Source organism: Periophthalmus magnuspinnatus, chromosome 14 (genome assembly GCF_009829125.3).
Source record: "Periophthalmus magnuspinnatus isolate fPerMag1 chromosome 14, fPerMag1.2.pri, whole genome shotgun sequence".
Classification (NCBI taxonomy): Eukaryota; Metazoa; Chordata; class Actinopteri; order Gobiiformes; family Gobiidae; genus Periophthalmus; species Periophthalmus magnuspinnatus.
This window is the reverse complement of record NC_047139.1, coordinates 16,132,569-16,154,410: the sequence shown is the minus strand read 5'-3', so window position 1 is coordinate 16,154,410 and position 21,842 is coordinate 16,132,569. Positions and strand designations below refer to the sequence as shown.

General features: G+C 40.1%; 1 protein-coding gene across 1 annotated transcript in view; it reads left to right on the top strand.

Annotated features, from left to right (window-relative positions):
• Positions 1–577: 577 nt before the first annotated feature.
• The window catches only part of tmem132e (transmembrane protein 132E), a 116,477-nt gene continuing 95,212 nt past the window's right edge, over positions 578–21,842 (top strand). Inside the window, exons 1-2 of the mRNA XM_033978708.2 lie at positions 578–814; positions 5,636–6,575. Coding sequence (XP_033834599.1) covers positions 736–814; positions 5,636–6,575 — 1,019 coding nt within the window. The 5' untranslated portion in view covers positions 578–735. The remainder of the gene's footprint in view (positions 815–5,635; positions 6,576–21,842) is intronic.

Genomic DNA, 21,842 nt, shown 5'->3' with positions numbered 1-21,842 from the left:
CCCCATCTTCCTGGGTCCCTCTCTCTCCAAACCAACTCTCCAGAGGCCGGGCAGTGGAGTAGGAGGAGGAGACGGGGGGCTGGAGGTAGGCTAATTCATCAATAATCTTTACCTAATCCCCGCACTCCCGCTCTCTCCCTCTCTATCTTCCACTCCTCTCTCTTTCTCTCTCTCTCTCTCTAGCTCATAGGCATTCAAGCGGCACACCTCCCTCCTCCTTCCCTCTCCCCCGTCTTTCTCTCTCTCTCCTCCCTCTCCCCCTCTCTGTCTCTCTCGTGCAGACCCTTTTTACGCACGGCGCGCAAACACACACACAGACACACGCACACACACGCATCCACACACGAATCTGCCCCGACACGTCCGCGGGGAGAGGATGAATGGGCACAGCTCGAGCTAAAATGCTGTTTGTCGATGAGAAGGCGAGGTGTGGCGCGATTGGGCGGCGTTTCACCCTTTGTCTGTAGCGTTTCGGACGGCCCACCCCGGCGATCGCCAGCGACACGGAGCGGGGATTTCGGCTCGCTGCTTCTTTTTTGTACCGGTGCAGAGCGAAGCACGGGGGGGAATACAGTGGAAGAAGCAGGCTGGAAGGTGTACGTGTGTGTGGAGCTAACCGCGAAGACTTCTCTCTGCGGCACCGAGGCGTGCGTTTGCGGCGTTTTGGAGGACCCGTTTGTGGAGCGATTCTTTTGATTCGGAGGATGTTATTTCGATGATCCAAGCCGTGGGAATATGGGACTTTTAACGTCGGATTGGCCGCGTGGGGACTGGCCGCTGTGCGTGTGCGCGCGGCTCTGGCTCGTTCTGATAAGTATGTGTGGATTTTGTGCCGTTTGGTTCTTAATAACTTTGTCCTCATTTCGCCTCCGTCACAGCGCAGGTCCACACAAGCTGTTTAGTCCATGCAAACATGTGTGAACCCCGGCTTTAGAAGAGCTAAACACTGCTCTAAACAAGTGCTCTGTTAAAGTCAGTCTGCAGGAGAATCGCCCGCATAGCTTTGTGATGTCATTATAGTCCCATGTTCCGGAGTTGGAGCGTTGTTACTCTGGTTCTCTGCGTGTGAACAGCCCCTGCGCGAGCCCATACACGGCTTTTGATCTTTTATTTAGGCTAACAAAGATAAACCGGTCCCAATTGTCTGGTTCTTGTTTGCTCATCTTTAGTCCTAGTTCAGATCTGTGCGCAACCTTGGTTTATTGTTTCTATAGTTTGGGTTTGAGTTAGTCCTGCTTTAGTCCTTTTTGCCTGCTGGTTTGGACATGTGTGTATCCTACTTGTGCAGCATGTTTTAGTCCAAGCCTCCAGGTTGCAAAGAGCGTGTTTATGGTTTGTTTGTTCGGTCTGTTGGAGCACGGGCGCACTGGTGGCCGCGGGTCACTTGTTGTTCCCCGGGCTGTCCGCCGCTCCTGGCCGGCGTGTGACTCGGTATTTGACACGGGGCAGTTAGTCGTGATTAGTGCTGACCTCCGTGGCACCGCTCACCCCTCCATCGTTCATTACGCCACCCGCCCATTGTCTGTCCTGTCCATATTGAGCGCGTTACAGTTAATTCAATCGGGCCATTTCACAGTGTCGGGAGGCTGTTTGTCAAAGCCCAGCGTTATACAGGGCCCACTTCTGCAGATATCCTATAGAAATATGGATCTGTGAGTTATCAGCAGCCCCATATTAATACTCTACCAGTTAGACCAACGTGCTGGAGGGGAAGGTGATTTACCATTTGGAGTCGGAGCGCATGCACTGGCCATTTAGTGGGCCTCTGTCACGTGAAAGATGGGGACATAGTCTAACGCTGGGGATATGTGCATTTCTTCCTTCCTTCCTTCCTTCCTTCCTTCCTTCCTTCCTTCCTTCTTTATTTGTCAGGGACCATGCACAAATTAATTAATCTTACAAAATAAAACATGATTTGTACCAGATTTAGCTACTGCTCCTTTCCATCTGCACGTGAACGCACATTAAAAACACACATTTCGTTACAATTACATTATAAGACTATCAGTTCGTCTTTAACATTAGCAGTAAAATACAATAAAATGTCCCCCATGTCCAATAAATGATGTTTTCTACTGTCCACACCAATATAAAATCATCATGAACAGGTTTTTACAATGACACAGGACAGCACAAATTAACTAAACTTTGTGGAGTCAGATAACGCTTTTTGATTTTCATCACGATTCATGTAAACTTAGTATGTTTATATTCCCTTGCAGAGATAACTCAAGTCATCTGCTTCTTCTGAAAGTTCCCACTTGGCTCTGATTGGTTAAATCGACCTGTCGACCTGGCTGCAGTTACATGCCACTCTAAATCTGATTATCAACTGATTTTGGGGAGTTAAAAGACTATTAAAATTACAGAAACAACAAAAATCATCTGGTTTCTTTCTGATCATGGTGCCTTTGATTGCTGACATCAGAGTTTGTGTTTTGCATGTCTTAAAGGTTTTAAAAATAGTCCAGAAATCAGATTTTTGAACCAGAAGATCACATTTTGGGTTGTGTCTTACTTCATGGTAGGCCTGTCACGATAAATACTACACCAACTTATCGTTCAATACATGAAAGCTGGAGCAATGTATTTTAGACCCAAGTATTTGTAAATGCGAGGAGATTTAGGGTATTTTGCTTTAATACAATAACATTTGAGCTGTAAAAGGTTGAAAATGACTAATTATTGACCTATAATAGAGCATTCTGTTATTTATTTGTTGCAGCTAATGCCTTTTAATGATACTCTATTTAAAAATGGTTTACTGGGATTATCCTGCTGTATCTTTATTGTGTCAGTGGCATAAAGTAGTTTCAATATTATCATTTACCGCAGTGTATTTCTGTAGCAATATATCAAGCTTCAAAATCTTATCGTGACTGATGTACTTTATGGTACACAACTGCCTACATTACACTACAATATAACAACATGTAGCCAACCCCAACCGCACCAGTACAATGCAACAGTTATGTCGTTACATCATTGGTAGAAAAAAAATGAATAGCCTAAAGAAATTGGCTAACTAGTGTGAGCAGAATATTGAATGCGTTCTTTATGTGCAGTGATTAAACAAAGTCTATTAAGGCCCCAGTTTGTCAGTGATAACAGTTATGCATTTGTGATTTTCAGATTCCTACTGATAACAATGTACTTTGCCATGACATATCTGAAAAGTAAATTCACAAATGTTGAAACGGATTTGCATTTTGTCTTGACCCAAGAACTCACTGTGTCACAACACAAATCTGCATTTTAATGATATACATTTTAGCTGCTCTTGTCTGTATTAAATGTGATTGGACTGTGTAATGTCGTGATGTCATGTGAAACTCAGCAACTGAAACGAGAGGCCGATAAGCTACATCTTATTTAAATAGGTCTACTGATCCCTGGTTAAGTCCTGGGTTGGACATGTGTTGGGCTATTCCTAATTAGAAGCATGTTTATGTTCGTTCAGAGTTGCACATTCACACACGATGTTAGGACCAGGGTAGAAAGTAACTAACTACAAATGCTTACATTACTGTATTTAAGTACATTTTAGGGCAATTGTGCTTTTTTGAGTAGCTTTTTACACCTGTACTTGAACTTCTAGCTATGTAATTCCCAGTCCCAGTTGTACCAATCCATGGCTGTTTTTGTTCCGTTGTGTACCGAGAAATGCACATACCAGCATCACCTGCTCTGATTGGACAGAAAAAAGATTAAGTTTTGCACAAAGTCTGATCTAATGATTGCGTCTATAGTGATTTTATAAAGTAACTTGTACTTTAAGTTGTATTTTTTTCATGCAAATTTTCAGTACTCTTTCCACCACTGCATTGGGAATAAACCAGGACAAAACCAAGACTAGAGCAGGATCAAACCAACACTGCATCAGGGTGGATCTGAGCTCAAATCAGAACAAAACACTGGTGGTCATGGATGTGCCTTTAGTGCCGTGCTTGTGTTAGTCCTGTTTTAGACCTGGCTTGGCTCAGACATGTGTCCTTGTTAAGCCTAGACCAATTATAAACCAGATTTTTTTTGACATGGTTAGACCTGGTTTAGTTCTTACGTGCTCTAGATTCTGAGACCTTGGGTATTGTAGCCGTGCAGACTTAAAACGATGTTATTAAGAGCTGCTTTTACAGCACTGTGAAGGGTCGAAATGGACTTTGGTCTCCATGAATAAAATGTATTGAGGACATAGCCTTCTGCATGGTATTAATTACATATTTAAATCAACACATTACCTTGTATTGCTTTGAATTTTTGTGTTAACATATTTAATTAGTTTCATTTTTCGTTTTTGAGACATCGCTGTGTTATGTGAGTAAGGCCTCCTGTCTGCTCCTCCAAACCGGAATGGACCTCTGCTTCTGGGAAGGCATTAACTATTCAGCACAGTTATATAGAAGCATATTGACTAAATATTGAGCTCTGGCTTGACTATAGCATTTGACCAAGCCCACGTCCCAGTCCCTGCTTTAATCTAGTCTTATGGCCTGTGCACAGAGCGGAGCAGAGCAGACAAAAATTATACTTTAGTAATATTGTCATTTTACTCAAGTACTGTGTCAGGAAAAAGTAGAGCTGCAGGATTATTCGCAATCAAATCGAAATTGCAAATTGAATGGACACAACTGGCAAATCTCTAAGGCTGCAGCTTTTGAAGTACAATAATTTCTTACACAGATAAAATCCCCTGTTTTATTCTACATAAAAACTGCTAACTTTAGATGAGTGATTCTTGTATTAGTTAGTATTTGAGTCTTTATGTCAGTTCTTCTGGTTGCGTTTAAAATGTGAAATTTGAGCAGGATTCGGTTATTAAAACATAAATTACAAGTCTAATCGCAATTTGCTTGTCAGAAAAATAACGATTAGGTTTTTTCCTTCTTTCAGCCATAGTAAAACGCATTTTCCAATTTTATTTGAGTAGAAAAGAAGCATGTTTTGCCCGTGACTCTAGACGCGTTGTAAAATGTTTTGGTTATGAAGATTTTTGTGGTTTCATAGTAACATAATCAGATACATTATGGGTATAAATAATGAGTTTAGTTTTTCTTACAAGCAGCCATATCTGTTTTGATACAGATGGACCTTGTGTGTCTCTGATTGGCATCTTTGTAAAGTATTGGAGATGTACCGGAGATCTCAGGCAATGTTTGTGTCACATTAAGTATACTTTATCATTCAAAAAGGTTATCTTAAGTTGTATCACTGTAGTGTTTGTTTTATCTTTACAAATCACTAAGAGACACAGCTCTGGTTAATAATGAGTGTGTTATTTAGCTCACATTTCTGTCACTTTCTCATGTTTAGTTTTTTGTTTTTTTTCCCTGCAGTGAGGGTAATTGCTCATAAAAAATAATATCGAATAAATGTTTTCACTGTTTTGGTTATCTGAAGTGAAGCCTAGTGACTGCAAACACAAAAATCCTAAACACAAAATCTAACTTGAGCTCAAGCCAAAACCATAAAGAGTATAATAGATTAAGTTAACTAATGCCTGGTTATCCTACATGAAACTTTGAAATCCTGAATGTGAATATATATGGGTATCCGTAACGCCATATTAGCGAGTATCGACTTTGAGCCTTGTTCTAGGTACTGTAAGTCTGACCTGATGTGTCTTCTGTGTCCTCAGCTGTCGGAGGTAAAATGGCTCCCTCCAGTGAGGCGCTCCTCAGCACCTCCATGCTCGCCCCCCCACCGCCCCCCAGCCTCTACCTTCCCGCACACTTCAAACTGTCCAACGCCCAGCTGGCCTTCTTCCTCAGGGAGACTTCGCCTCATGAGCGGGCTGGAGGTGGGGCCGGTGAGAGGACCTCCCCCAGCACGGGTCACCCTCTGCAGCGGGCCGAGAGCTTTGTGGTGTTCCAGACTAAAGAGCTGCCGGCCATCAACATCACCTTTGGGCCCTTCACCCGCGACCAGGCCCTGAGCAAGGAGCTGCTGCAGCCGGCCAGTCCCCTGGACATCCCCGGGACCCTGACTGTCAACTGGAAAGTCCGAGCGTTTATTGTCCAGACGAGGGTCTTCTCCTCCAGCCCCACGGTGCAGGTCTTCTTCTACATCGCTGGACGAGACTGGGATGACTTCAGGGTACAAGATAAGCTTCCCTGTGTCCGACTGCATGCCTTCAGGGATGTACGGGAAATCAAAACCTCCTGCAGGATGAAAGGGAGCCTGGCACAGTGCTTGGCCCAGCTTGACTTGCCCCAGTCCTGGTTCAACACTAACGTGGCTCCCCTGGGCCGGAGGAAGGGCTCTGCAGAGGCCCTACTGGAGGGAGTGAGTGAGACCCTGCAAGCTGAGCTCTACTACACCCTACATGAGGCCGGGATAGACGGAGGCTGCAGTGAGGGCCCGGGACACCGCGGGGGCATGGGGGCCGCACAGCACCCCCTCCTGCGCATAGGAAGCATCAGTCTGTACCAGGCGGGCCAGGAGCAGCAGCTGGTGGACAAGCAGCTGGATAAGAACATGTTCCTGAGGCTGCCTGATAAACCTCTGAGGCCTGGAGAGATGCTGAGGATCTACCTGTACCTCATGCCCAACTCCTCTGTGGACCACTTCACTCTCAGGTAGGACTCTGTGGCCCTGGCCACTCAAAAAGTCTCAGATTTTTGTGCTCATGGATGACAAAAAATGTTTGTATTTAGTCAGCAGTGCTGTTTTAGACTGTTGAATGTTGATCTGTCAGATGGAGCAGGAGCCAGTGCTCATGTGTCCACCATATGGTGTTTCACAACAAACATCGAATTAGAAAATCTATTCATGTTGTACCTGATGATTTAAATTCTAATACACATCGTCCATGATCCCACAATATTTATTCAACTACACCACAAAATCTGCAGATTATCTCTTGATATTTCACCTGCCTCCAACTCAGTTAAACAAATATGAGGCGATTAGAGCGGATATTTCACTTCAAGGGGGTACTAATAGCAAACACATAAAACATTAAGATCACCATGTTACCTTTTATTGTTTGAAAATGCTATATTCACCGAAAAACAACATATTAACATATTTTAAGTTTCACTTTTCTTCGAGTCAAAAGTCAGTCCTTCTTCAGAGCTCTATGCATGACACTAATGAAATTACTGCACATCACATCAGGTTTATGAAGTTGTAGTGTATTGTTTTGTATCTAGTTTTTTTTTAAATATATTTATGGAAAACTGTCATTGGGAGCATGGGTGACGTAGGCTTGTGGGTTGAGCATTAGACAAAACTTACAGCTAACTGTAAGGAGGGTTCAAAGTGCCCAGGAGAGATCACTAAAATACTCAAACATGCATTGATGACATCTAAAACTCTTCAGACATGTTTTTGATGGAACCAACATTACAACATGGTATAAAGCTCAAAAGGTTAATTTTGCATAATGTACCACTTTGAGAGATCCTGTCAATTAAACATGCACTAAATAACTTTGCCTTGTAATGTTCCACAGTATGGCATTAAACTTAAAAATCATATTTTTGTTTTAAAAAATTACAGGTGTATTAACCCATTAAAAACATGCATTTTTGGTGGCATTATCTGCTGGATTCCGTGGACATAGGTTTAATCCCAAACAGTGGAACATTTCAGACAAGGCATTAACATGTCCATGGAGACAAACAGGTGACAAACTGTCCATCAGACACAGTTAATATTATATTACGAAAAATTGACTCTTGTGAGCTTTAAGCCACGTTAGAATGTACCTGGAGTTGTGTTTTGTTTCATTCACACATGTTTGAGTAACACTTTATTATTAGTCTGTCAACATCTCCAAAGCTCAAAATGTTTTGTTCCACATTGTGATGTCATGGAGTGGTTGTTTTCAAGCAGGTATCTTTTACCTTTAGTTCAGTAGATAGTGATACAATACAAGTCTATGGCTGAAATCATCCAAATCATTCTAGTGGAGGTGTATAGAGTTTAAAAACACACTGGAGCACTTCCTGTATTACCACATGACATCACAAGGTGGAACAGGGAAGAACTAAATGTGCAGGATTTGTGTGTTAAACATGTGTGAATGAAACACACAACTTGAGTTATATTTTTGATGAAGAAATAACATTATAACGTAGATCAGAAAACAGAATAATATAGACCCTGAAATGTTGTATAGTTGGATGGATGTTTTGGGGACAAAGGTCTGAAAAGTGGTGAGGAAATGGGTGTAATTAGATTGGAGCTCATTAGTTTTGGTGCTGTCTGCAGAGCCATTTTCGTTATGCGTACATTAGTGTGTTTGCAGTTCTGCTTGTGTGAGTTGCGTTGATAGTGTTTTTACCCAGCTGTTGATGTGTTACATTACATTACGTATGACGCTCTGGTGAGCTGCTCCATGTGGCCATGGGGAGCAGTAGACCCTTTGAAATACTGTCATCAGAATGTTCAAAATCTGTAACAGAGGAAAAAGTGAAAGAGACATCATACATTTTTTTTTTTTTTTTTTTTTGTATTTTTAGTAAAACTCACTACAGTGTGCTGTGAAAAATGTAATTGTAGCAATGTATTTTTATATAGTATGTAATGAGTCAGTGTGTACAGTGAAGAATATATCTATAAAACCTAAACCTTCATCCGGTGTATTTAATTAGAGCACATTAAATAAACAGAAATAGTCAAATATGTTAGTTAATGTTTGCTAAAGATGCTTGAATGTTGCGTTGTTTTTTTTTTTCTTACCAAAACCATCTATTTTTCATATTCTGTGATGTGCTGAGGCTAATCCTAACTCTTCCACTGAAAATGTGTTATGTTCCACTAGGACTTTGTGGCAAGCCTAGAAAAACTAAACAGATATACAGCCACTTCTTAACAGATCTCAAAAGCTAAGCAGGGCCAGGTCTGGTTAGTATTTGGATGGAAATTCCAGGTGCCAGAGAGAGATGCAAGTGGCAAACACCGGTGTTCTGTCCTTAGGCAAGACACTTCACCCACATAGACTAGTATGAATTAAGCATGGGACGATTTTGAAATTTGTTGTCACAATTATCAGCCAAAATAACTGCGATTAAGGATTATATCATGATAATTATTAAAGTTTCTGACACTTTGAAAACACTATGGACATGAATAATTATAATTTTAATATTATTATGAATAGGTTCCATATTTAAACCATTTTTATATAATTGTATTTGCTTATAAGTGAAAACAACAATAATCTAATTGAACGACACTAGCTCAGTTGGTGTTTGTCCACTGATCTGAAGGTTGGTGGGTCGAATCCCGCCCTCGACATAAACATCATTGTTAGTGCGGTCAGGTCCACTGACCCACAGGTTGGAGAGTCCAGCTCCCACAAATAAAAGCTGTTGTTGTGTCCTTGGGCAAGACACTGATCCCACTTCACCTCCAGTGTCTGTGTGTACACAAACAGTAGGGTGAATGTGTGTGTTAGTGGGTTAGTGGTTTCTTGAAGCATCTTGGCTAAGTAACTTGTTTGTGGACATTCTGGTGATATAAAGATGATTATCTCTGTGATTATCATGATTATATAAAATGTCCCACGAATGATTATTGTCGACCCCATATATCATGATAAAAAATATTATTGTTTATTGTCCCATCCCTATTGTGAAATGTGGTGTGTGTGTGAATGTTGGTGGTGGCTGGAGGCAGCTGATGGCACAGATTTACAGCTTTGCTTCGGGCAAGTCTGCCCCATGGCAGCTGTGGCTGCAACAGTAGCTTATCACCACTGTGTGGAGTAAATTTATAATGCAGTGTAAAGTGCTTTGGGTGACATGAAAGGTGCTATATAAATCCATTGATTAATTCATGAATTAATTAGGGCTGCACGATATTGTAAAATGTACCTATAGCCTTGATGATACTGCGGTATATTCAGTTTGTTATGATATTAATCATTGTCTCAATATCACTATATTGATACTTTTGCAATATATTGTGCAGCTCTATATTCCCTTTTGCTATCATGACTATAGAATGTATTTGTTTACAAACTTTGTGAGGGTCTAAGTGACATTAACTGCATTTCCATCACCTTATTTTTAATGCGCATTTTGAAGTATTACATAAGTAACAGGAGGTGGAAATGCAAAATGTCGCATTTAGAACCTGTAATTCGCATAAACGTTTATTCGCTGGCTTCAGGTGGATTTTGATTTAAGCGCATAACAGTCAAAGTGCATTTTGGTAGGTGGTAATGCATTTAACCACATAAGCTCATGAAGCAAATATAAAACCCACATGACCGTCAGACTACACCTGCACAGAATCAGAGTGCACACAAGGGATGGACAAAGCCTAAATAATCCCATCACTGTGTGACATTCAGGCGAAAAACTAAAGATGTTGATAGGCCTGTCAGGATAGCACATTTTTAAGTATGATGTATTGCTTAAAAAAAAAAAAAAAGATAAATAATAATATTGAAAGAAATTTATGCCACTGACCCTAACTCTAGAACAAGCTTACCCCCCTAAAATGATTCAAAATGTACATTATTGTTTAAAAAAACACAAGCTACTTCAAATAAATAGCAGAATTGGACTTGTCCCTCCTGTTCCCTGTCTGCTGTGCACAGAAGTCAATCACTAGTGATGCTGAGCCTCCTCTGTGTGATGAGTTTAACTTAATGCCATCAGGTCATCAGTACAGTTGCCTTTAGCAACAAAGAAGGTGTAAAACAGAATAGGATCATTTGTGTCAAATGCACATGGTTTGCTAAATAAGCATCATTGAAATGTAGCAGAGATTTTAACTTATTTATTGACTCTTAAGCTGTGTTGGGCGTGATGTGTTCATGTGATAGTGACAAATTTCCCCTATAGACAATAACAATAAATTTTAAGTTTAAGAATGAAACACTTAAGTACTTAGTTTATATCTATATTGAATCATAGAGGCTATTTACTCAACTCTCTCCAGCTCAGATTTAATCAGAGTATAGAAAAATAACAAAAAATGCCTTCACCAGTATAAATAAAAATTACACAAGATAAATACTGACCCCAAAAGTCAATATAATATTTTTCGTGACAGGCTTAGATGTTGGCCATAATGACTTGCCCAGAGACACGCACACGCTGTCCAGTCTTCATTAGAAGAGGAACTCAGGGAAAGTTTATGCTTGTCCAGTGTTGTTGACAAGTTTTGCAGGACTTCAGCGGTCATTCTTTTTCAACCTCAGTGCAAAGATGAAGGCAGGAGCATTTTGCTTGGTGGTAAAACATAGGCTGATCTGATTCTGAAGTATTATTTTAGTTTATAGAACCTGCTAACTTTACACAAGACACAAACGTATGGAGCACACCAGTAATTAACCAACACCCACCTCTGCGCTTGAATGCTTGGATAGAAACTAGGGTTGTCAGAAGTATTAAAATCAGTCAGAAATACTAAAACTAGATACTCATTTGTGCAGGTATTGGTCAAAAGTCACATTCACAGGACATAAATGAATATGTTTAGAATGATCTTGGGCTGTATCAGAACAAGTATAAGACACATAGACTAGTATACACCCATGGACCACTATGGAACCTACCTGGACCTGGACACATGGTAATATAAAAGATTTCAATTGTCATAGTGATATTGTGTATATTGGTATAGTGATATATCAGAATTAGCATTGAGTATCAAGTCTATTCCTTAGAAATCAAGTTTGAATAGCATCGTAACAACACTATTTTCTGATGCAAATTCTGCAAATATGCACATTTTATATGGGTGTAAAAGCAGTTTGTGCGATACTGGCTGCAGTGAGAGGAGAGAGAGCGCAGCGAGAGTGTAGATGACAACTCCATTTAAAATGAGTGTGTTTTTGCTGGTCACGCATGGATGAACTTTGGTAAGACTCTGTTTCAGAAATAGCAAGAAATTGAAACCTACTCTGGTGCAAAATGAGGAGAGTAACTTCCAAATCTCACAGTTCGGTGTTACCATAGTAAAAACACACTTTTTAGATTTAGATGGCACATACAGCGTCTTTAATAAGGAGGAATCCAAAGTCTTTAATTTAGGACTCCTCACATCCACAAACTGAAATGAATAGAATAGGTTGTGTTTAGAGATCGACCGATATGTGTTTTTTCATGGCCGCTGCCAATACCGATTGTTGAGAATACAGAGCAACTTACTGCTGCTGACATTTTTAGGCCAATATGTTGGGCTGATTTTGATTATTTTTCCCCAACTGTTGTAATTTAAATTTACTACAAACTCACCCGCAGCATTTTTATCACAAACTAAGAAAGCTGCGTGGTCACGTTTTGTGCAGTTACCGTATCTCTTCATATTAAAGTGTTAATATAAAGCTTTGTGTGTATTTTTTAGGCAGCAGATTGACCAAAACAAAATATCGGCCTATAGCTGATATGACAAAAAAGTAAAAAATATCAGCACAATAAATCGGGCTAATCTATATATCGGTCTATGTCTTGTTGTGTTCACATTTTACAATTTCAGATGAAGGGCAGTGGGGCAATATAACTCTATGGGAGATTCACTATTTTTTAAGTAATTATCCAAACTTATAATCTGCAAATGTTGAATCTTATCATTATTGCCTCATTATAGAGACTGGCTGCACAAACCTGCCATATAAAGTCCTTATAACATAAAGTCTGTTCTACTGACAACAATCACGTCTTTGGGGCTGAATAATGGCATCACTTTCTGAAACTTTTTATTTATCCTGAGAGATATGACGTTGAACTTTGTGCCAGTTTTTGTTTCATGTGGATAGGCCCAGTAATTACAGAGACATTAACCATAAACCTCATCACCAAATCTGTTACAGTTAAACAAACTATAGACCTTATAGAACTTTGTAATGTTGATTCCTTTTTATTTTGAACATGTAGATGCGCATTACATTGTGATATCCACTCATAAAACTCTCTATATATATAAAGTTCAAAGTTCAGATGGACCTGAGCTTCTGAATGCTCGCCATGTTCCTGCTCGGATTAGCATAACGAGGACTGTGAACGATAGTGACAGAACGGCGGTGTGTTGATATCATAGACTGTCTAAAGAAGTGGACTAAGTGAGTGTGACGTCGCCCGTAGCGTTCGGCTCCAGTCAAATGAAGCTCATCGAGGCTAGTTCCATATTTGGAATTCCGACTGCGAGTATCATAGCAACCAAAGAGCCAATCCGGAGCGAGGCTGTTGAAGATAATGCTGTTTCCCACCCGCACCACTGGTTTCGATGGGAATGGACGCTTAGCAGTGCTGTCAATCAAACCTGGCGCTAACCCTAGAGGGAGCGGGTTAATACGAGCATTTTAAAACCAAAATAAGGAGTCTGACAGCAGCAGTTACAGAGAGAGGGGTGACAGTTTCTCAATACAAAGTGAATTGGAGCCATTGGAGTTGATGGAGCCGGAAGCGCGCCCGTGCTCACTTCCTATTTGGATTGCGGCGGCTTGCAGATTAGCCGTGTCCATTTATATATACAGTCTAAGGGTGATATGCTAAATATTTTGGGCTAATTTCTTTTTCATAACCAGCGCAGAATAGAGAGTCACAGTGGAATATTTGGACTTCATACGTGATAAAGAGCTGCTGCAGACTGACCGCTCCTTATCTAACCTGCATTGATTGCCTGGCCACGGCTCAGTGCTTGGGAGAATTACCGTGCGTATGAGTAAATGATGGCCTGCTCATTTGGCTCCTGAGGTGGACACAAGCCGAATGTGTGAAGTGATTTTATTATGACCAACGTTTTACTATGGAGGAGATCCTGTCTAAACAAGGGCTGTCAAATGTATCGAAAAGCAGATACTAGTCGATACTGAAACTAGTATCAAAATTAGAGAGTCATTTGAGCGGAATCGATACTAAAAAAGTCACATTCAGTTACAGAAAGTCCTTTGATTTAATGGTGTAAATCCCATTCTATTGTCCGTATAAAGTATCGAGTCCATTCCTTGGTATCAAAATTGAGTTGAAATTTTAGTATCACTGCTTTAATGTAATCTTTATTCTTCATTTTCTGCCAGATTATGGAAGATTATAGCCAATTATGAGTCAGGTTTGTGGAGATGCAAACCTGCTCACTGTAAGAACATGTTTTTTCCAGTGCGACAAACAGACAAAATGAAAAAAACAACAAAAAAAAGCTTTGTTTTAGTCTACTTTTTAGCTAATAAGTTACATACTGTAGCTTTAATTGTGCTAATAAATTACCTTGAAATATGGGGGCCACTTGCTTATCTTCTGTCTTTGTGGACATAGATACATTTAATACTATAATGTGGAATATTTTAGCAATAACATCTCCATGGAGACAAGCAGATGGTGGAACCCGGAACACCAGAAAAGTAACACAGTGCATCTTTAATGAAGTGCTTAGAATTAGTGTTGTAAATGTGAAATACCAAATGCACAGGTGTCGAAAGGCATTCACACGTGTTTAACATAAAAACTGAAAACACACCTTGTAATGTCATGTGATAAAACAAGAAATGCTCCACTGTGTTTTTAAACTCCACACGCCTTCACTAGAATCATTTGGGTAATTTCAGCCCTGGAATTTACAATCTTTACTGAACTAAAGGTAAAAGGAGACTGTTAACTTGAAAACTACCATTTCCTGGCATCACAAAGTGGAACAGAACATTTTGAGCTTTGGAGATACAGACAGCCTAAGTATCCAGAAATACTAAAACATGTGAATGAAAAAAAAAAACAACACAACTCCAGGCATGTTTTTGAGCAGGTAGCAGCATTATAACATGGGTTAAAGCTCACAAGACAATTTTGTGTAATACTGGACCTGAAGTAGTTGGAATTATTCAAAGGAGTCCATGTGTCCACTTTATCTGTTCATTTAGTCTGTGCAAAGTAACACGACATCAGTGCCCAGTGTTGCACTATTTATTTAGTCCCTTTTACTAAGAAACACTGATAGTGAGAAGAGACAGAGTTTTAAGGCAATTGGCTGTAGCTGCTAAAACCACCCTTATTGACGACTGAAAACATCCTTTCAGACCTGGGCCCCCTGGAGCTTCTTTGAGGTCTTCAACACTGCTCTGTGTGAACCCATTCCACAGGAGATGGCATGCTGCAGTCTGATCAGGCTCTAATTCAACAAAAACATGTTTAGTTCCTCGCTCAAAAGCACGTCCCGCTGATCATGTTCTGGGGCATCAAATGTGCTTGGTAAATGTAGGAAATGCACCACGCAGAACGCATCCAGGGGTCAGACACATGTACTGTGAGAGTGCGATTAGGAGGGAGACATGTGTCAATGAGCGTGAATAAATGTGTGTGTAGTGTTGTCACGATCTCTATTTAGACAGTATGTGCTTTTCAGTATTTAATGGTAGCACTTTCTTTTATATTACCATGTGGCCTGTCGGTTTCTGTTCTGTTGCAGAAGAACAGGCGCAGAGGCTCGGGAATCGTTCTGTAGATTTTTATTTTACAGTCGGGTTAAAGGCAGCGTACAGCAAAATTCAAAGCAGAATCAAATGCAAAGTCCATGTAGAATCAAATGCAGAGTCTAACAATTTGCGATTACACCAGTGTTTTTAATCATCTCAGGGTGGGTTTTACTCGTTCTGTTTCAAAGAAGCTATTGTGAAGAAGTGCGAAATGTGACCTTGGCCAAAATGTAACGTTATGTCTGAGTAAGAAATGACACTGTCTTGTGGGAGACAGAACATTTTGTAAGCACTGTAATATATTTGTATATTGTTCACAGGCCTTATATCTGTGTAATCCCTCAGTCGTCCAGGGAGGTTCCATAGTGGTCCATGAGCGTATACTAGGCCTTACTTGTTCTGGTACAGCTCAAGATCATTTTAAAGCTATTCAGGAAAGGCTTTGTCCTGTGATAGTGACTTTTTGACCTACTAAAATCAGTATCTAGTTTTGATACTTTTGACAGCCCTATGTGTGTGTATGAGAGAGGGTATGTTGTAGCACCACTACCTCTGTGTAAGATCCTGACCAAAGGACCAAACAGACAAAAAATGATATTGTATACAAAATTGAAAATTAACATCAACATAATGACTCATTTGAGATTCTTGATTATTTGAGATCAATAGACGTTCAACTATTACCATCATATTTAAAAGTAAGGTATAGTTTAAGGACTGCACTGCATGCCCAATTCAAAGCAAAGGCAAACTTGCTGATAACTGGATGAATATATCCTCTGTCACAGCTCACAGTCTCTTTGTAAAAGTGGAGACTCTGTGGATATTGTGCTTTCCTGCTCACTGCATTTCATTGACTCCATTGGCTGTGGATGTAATAGTTTCTACAGAGAGGGTTAGAGCTCAGAGGAGTGTATGGGAATATGTGTAGTGACGTGATCTGGCTCTAAGGCTGCAGGGCCAATTGCTCTCTGACACTGTCATTTGGTCAATTAATCAGGCGATTGTGTCTTTCTCGACCAAAATTTGTATTAGTTGACTAATCGTGTTATTTAGATTATATGGATTTATATGAGAGAACAACAGAAAGGAGAAGTTAGTGAGTGAGCTGAAGATTCATTTTTCTTTGGTATTTATATGTAAAAAGGCAGATTAAAGTCGTGATTCACAAGTTTAAACTGTCTTTATATAAAAATATTGTTTCATTTAGCAGCACTATGGTTGTGTCTGAATGTCCACACTATCCCCTTCCTAGGGCACTAAATAGGGGTCCGGCCATTTTTAGTGGCGTTCAAATGTCCAGCAGGTGAAAAAGTAGTGCACATTGAAAAGTAGTGCTCCGAGTGTCACTAGACGGGTCAATACAGACTACTTTCTTAATGCATTATTAACAAGAGTGGACAACAACAGGTCTTTAACTGAACACACCCCATACAACTGAAAGCAGATATAAGCACTGTTTAAACGCACTGTGAGCCTGTGACTACAAATATAAATAACTGGAGGCACTACTCTGTCTGAATCTGTTACACAGATTACACTTTAATCTGAGTTTTGTTTTAACAAAATCTAACCATAAAACTTAAAACTAGAAAAAAACAGAGCTGATTTTACTATTACTCCCTCTCAAATAAGCTAGCTTATTTGATAGCTAGCATTAGCCAACAGTTTTTCAATTACCGGTAGTCAATCTCCCATTTTCTCTTAAAAATCGTCTAAACAGGACCATGAACACTCTGACCATATAAAACGTATCAGACTGTGTTTGCTAATGTATGCATTGTCACCATGGTAACTGCTGAATATTTCTCTATAGACATACATGTCATCTTCTCCCTCGAGTACACATGACATAACGAGGGGGTGTTACCTTATGGGGTCGTAACCACTAACACATAATATTTAGATCACCATGTTTACCTTTTGAAAATGCTATATTCATCGCATTAACATGTTTAGGCATCAAAAATTAAAATGAAATGTGTTAGAGTCTCTCCCTCCCTTAGTTCTCCAGACTAAGTCACTACCCCATCAGAGCACAGCGTGCACCCTGCTAATGAAATGACTACACATTGCATCAGGTTTGTCAAGTCGCACTGTATTGTTTTGTATCATGCTTTAGTATATTTATGGAAAATTGCAGCACGGGAGCCTTGCTGATCATTTGACAGAATCTTACAGTTAACTGTAGTGTTAGAGTTGGAATGGGACCCAGGAGAGATTGCTAATTACTCAAACATGCATGGATAACATCTAAAACCTCTTCAGGCATGTTTTTATGAGGGAACAACGTTATAACATGCTCCCAAAAGTCAATCTCTATAGCCTGTTCTACCCCTTGAAAATGTTACGACCAGTGTGAGGGCAAGAATTAGGTTTTCTGCTCCAATATCTTATCTCCACAGTTTTATACTGTAGCTTTATCTAAAACTACAAAAATGCACGACAAATGTTCTCTATATATAATTCCGGTGCACAACTGCAGTTAGACGGCAGGTATTTGCCTCTTGCTGGTGCATATGGTCCCACCTCCCCCATGGGACCAGGTCATGCAGGGGTCAAGGTGAGAGCGGCCGTGGTGATTGGCTGTGAGGAGGGGTCTGATTGGATTGGTGTGAGGGGGCTGTCACTCCCTCCAAATTAAAACCAGCATCATAAATTAGCCCAAAGCATCATGGGACACCCAGATCATCAAAGCATAACCATAGAGAAAAAACATCATCACGCTCACTTGACCTGACGAAGCCTATAGATCACATGTGTCACACTCAAGGCCCGTGGGCCAAATGTGGCCCGCCATGTCATTTTATGTGGCCTGCAACAAGGTAAACTAAAAGGTATGACTGTCTTAAAATATCAATTTATCAGGAAATACACAGTTACAGCCATTTTTTCATATCAATGCAAATCCATATGCAATATTTGTAAGTTGAATAAGTAATAAATATAGAAATGGTTCATTAACAAGATTAAAAAGTAGTAGTAGTGCATTTATTGCATGAATTAATATCATTTATACAACAACCAAATGTCAGAATTAAGAATGCACAAGTAACCAAATCTCCTTGTCAGAGCTTTAAGTTAAGCTGGGCCTGGTTAGTACTTGGATGGGAGATCTCTGGAAAAATCAGGTGCCACAGTGGGTGGCCAGTGGCGAAAAAGGTTTTGTGCCCTGACAGACTGACAGCCTCACCTCAGTCAGTCTACCCCAGAATAACTCGACATAAGCCTCAGAGTTATCGATGAATGAATCCTCATCGTCATAACCATAACTGATATCGATCAGGTCCTATACGCGATCCCTGCTCAGAACAGAGACTATGGATATAGGTACAGCTCAGAACCACCTATACTTGAGAAGGAAGATGACCTGAGTGTTTCAGGTCAGTCATATTTGGATGAAGAAGAGCCCAAACAGAAGCCTATCTTGTATGAGGATTTAAGACTCAAAAACCGAGAGAACTATGAAGTCACACTTACTCAGAAGGCGAGACCCTTATGAAACCAGAGCCACAAAGAGAGTCAGAAAGGCCTAAAAAGAAGCCAAGGAGAACATTTATGGAGATACATGGGAAGAATGAATATCTTTTGGAGTGCATATTGGGATCATTGTTGCAGTTGAGAAAGCTGAGGTTGTGTTCCCTTATCAGTGTGTAATAGTACAATGGCTCCAATAGTAGCTTAACACTACTGAGTGTGGAGTGAATGAATAATGCAACAAATGGTAAAGCAACTTTGAGCATCTGAAAAGTGCTGTATAAGACTAATGCATTATTATTAGGCCCAAACTGAGGACAACATCCCGGCGAGGGATTGCAAAAATCAAGCAGAGAATCAGAAACAAGAATGGACATGCCAGTGACTGGTATCGAAGATTAGATTTCAATGAGCTCTAATTTTGAGCAAAGACCTCAAGAAAATATAATGAAAGATGACTCCTCAAACTTTGATTTTCATGGAGCTAACGGGAGCCTGACCTGGAAAAAACAACTTAAAAACCTGAAACTTGGCATGAAAAATAGAACAGGGCTTATTTGCGATAGGGCACAATCTCCCAAAGTCCAGTGGTTCTACGTTTTACTCAGGTTTAACCCCCTGAATATTGATGAAAAGTCAATTTTATTTGTCCCAAAATTCAAGATTGGAGAAAAAATTTGGTAATTTGGAGTCTTCGTGAAAAAAATATTATGAAATGGCTCCACATGGCCCCACAAATGCCAATACAACATTTTGTAGTTTGCGACAGCACACTCGTTTTAGATGAATATTGAGATTTTAAATATGCAAAGTATAACATAATGATCCACAGTCCATAGTATAACTATATAGCAAACACAAGCACAATATGTCTTCTTTAAAAATTATTCCTTTAATATTTGGTTAACTTGAAAACTGTGTGCAGCAAAAAGACTTTTACCTTAAGTACTTCTGATTCATCATTTGAGAGAGCTGAAGATAGTGGCAGCGTATGGTAGTTAGTTTGGGCTTCTTGGGCGGGGCTCCACAGCTCAATGAGTGGACTGTGATAATAGTTGAAGATAGTGTTGGACTGTAGTATCTGGTTTGGGCTTCTGGGTCAGGTCTCCGCAGCTCAGTGAGTGGACTGTGGTGTGATGTGTTTACTGATTAGTCTATGAAGTGGGTGTGTCCGGGGCACAGGGACCACAGGCTGCTGCTGAGGGGGGCGGAGCCAGAGGAGACAGGAGGTGCGCAGTCACTTTGTATTTGAGAACAATCACTCTCTTTTTTTCCCCTCAGTTTGGTCAATAACATCATTAAACTTCTCCATTTGCATATGTTCACACAGTCAGTCAGTGTTAGCAAACAATGCTTAAATCACAAAATAGTAGGACTGGGCAATATAATAATAAAAAAGTGAATTGCGACCTGAACACTAGGGATGTACTGATCCAACTTTTCAGTTCAGATACCGATTTTGATACTATAGCTTTAACTATATGCCACTACTCAACAAATACCAGTGCAGAGACTGAAATATAAATAAAATATAACAGGACTGACCCACACATGTTATTAACTCTCAAGTAATTGCAGAATATCTTTGACATTATGAAACTTTCCTGGCCGACCAGTAAACAGTCTTATTACATAAATTCCTTGGACCAAACAGGATATTGGAAGCTGATATCTGATCCAGCTAATTTTTCAGTACTGGCATTTTTTATTAGATTTTTGTGGTGTTTATTGTTCTACAAATCATGGGTTCATACTGTGAGTGGGCTTTATCACACGCTTATCTTATTTGGCCTGAAAAATGTTGGAAATGCTGTTCCTTTGGCTATAATCTATGGATAATGTTTGTTTTAACTTTCTATTTCCACAGAATCGTGCAGGTGATGTGTCGCCTCCAGAAAGTTACACACTGTATATGCAAAGAATTGACAAAAAGAAACTGACAAACTAATACAAGGATCACATTTCAGAACATGTTTGGACAGATCTAAACAACAATTAGGAGTTTTTATGCATAAGTAATAATAAGACTTCCGATTTAGTTGGTCTACATGTCACTAGGGCTGCAAGATTGATCACAATCAATTTGAACAATCATAGTGAAGTATGGAGCAGTTGCTTACTTCTTAAAGACAATAAACAATGTGAAGAGTACACAAAATGTTGATGGTCGATGATATATGATTGGTATAGTGCCCTGCTTACTAAACACAGTGAACGGTAACACCACTGATGGCACACAGTAGTTACATGATAGAAGCGGGCGTGTTTGTCCATAGTCTACATTAGTTTGACAGTGCACTATTTACAACGCTAACACTTCCAAAGCCAGAGATGTATGTATTTATGTGCATGTAATAGCATGGCTGCTCCTCCGCGCCCCCTGACCCCACCGGGCCTCTGCAGCACACAAGGGAGAATTGAATCAGTGTGACTAAAGTGGCCGTTTATTTCTGTGGCAGGCTTTTATAGAGAGGCCGAAACACAGTGAGAATACCAAGCAGGCCACATATCCAATACTTTGTACCAGGCTCTTCACTGTCAGCGCAGTAGAGGTGGGTAGTTACATTTACTCAGTTACATTTATTTGAGTAACTTTTTAAAGAGGAGGGTATTATAGTACAAGCCAAAGTTAAATCTGTCAACTGGACAAAAAGTTGTAGGAGTGAAGACGTTTGGCTGCTCATCCAAGCCGCTTCTTCAGTTCTGGTCAGATTACCTGTGGACACGGCCTTAGATCTATCTGCAGGGAGGAGCTAACTACACTGAAACTGTAAACAGCTATTGTTTACAGTTTCAGCCTAAATGAGCCTACATTCAGTCTTAATGGCCCTAATGACTCGCTCTATTGTTCTTTGTTTCACTTGTTTGCTTTGGGTCTGACGGTTGAGTTATATATTGGGGACAGTTGATGTTTAAGGCCCCATTTCTGTTCAAGGAAGGATTGTCTTTCCTAACAAAAAATGCTTCTTTAACTCCCCTCTTAAACCATTTCTTTTCTCTG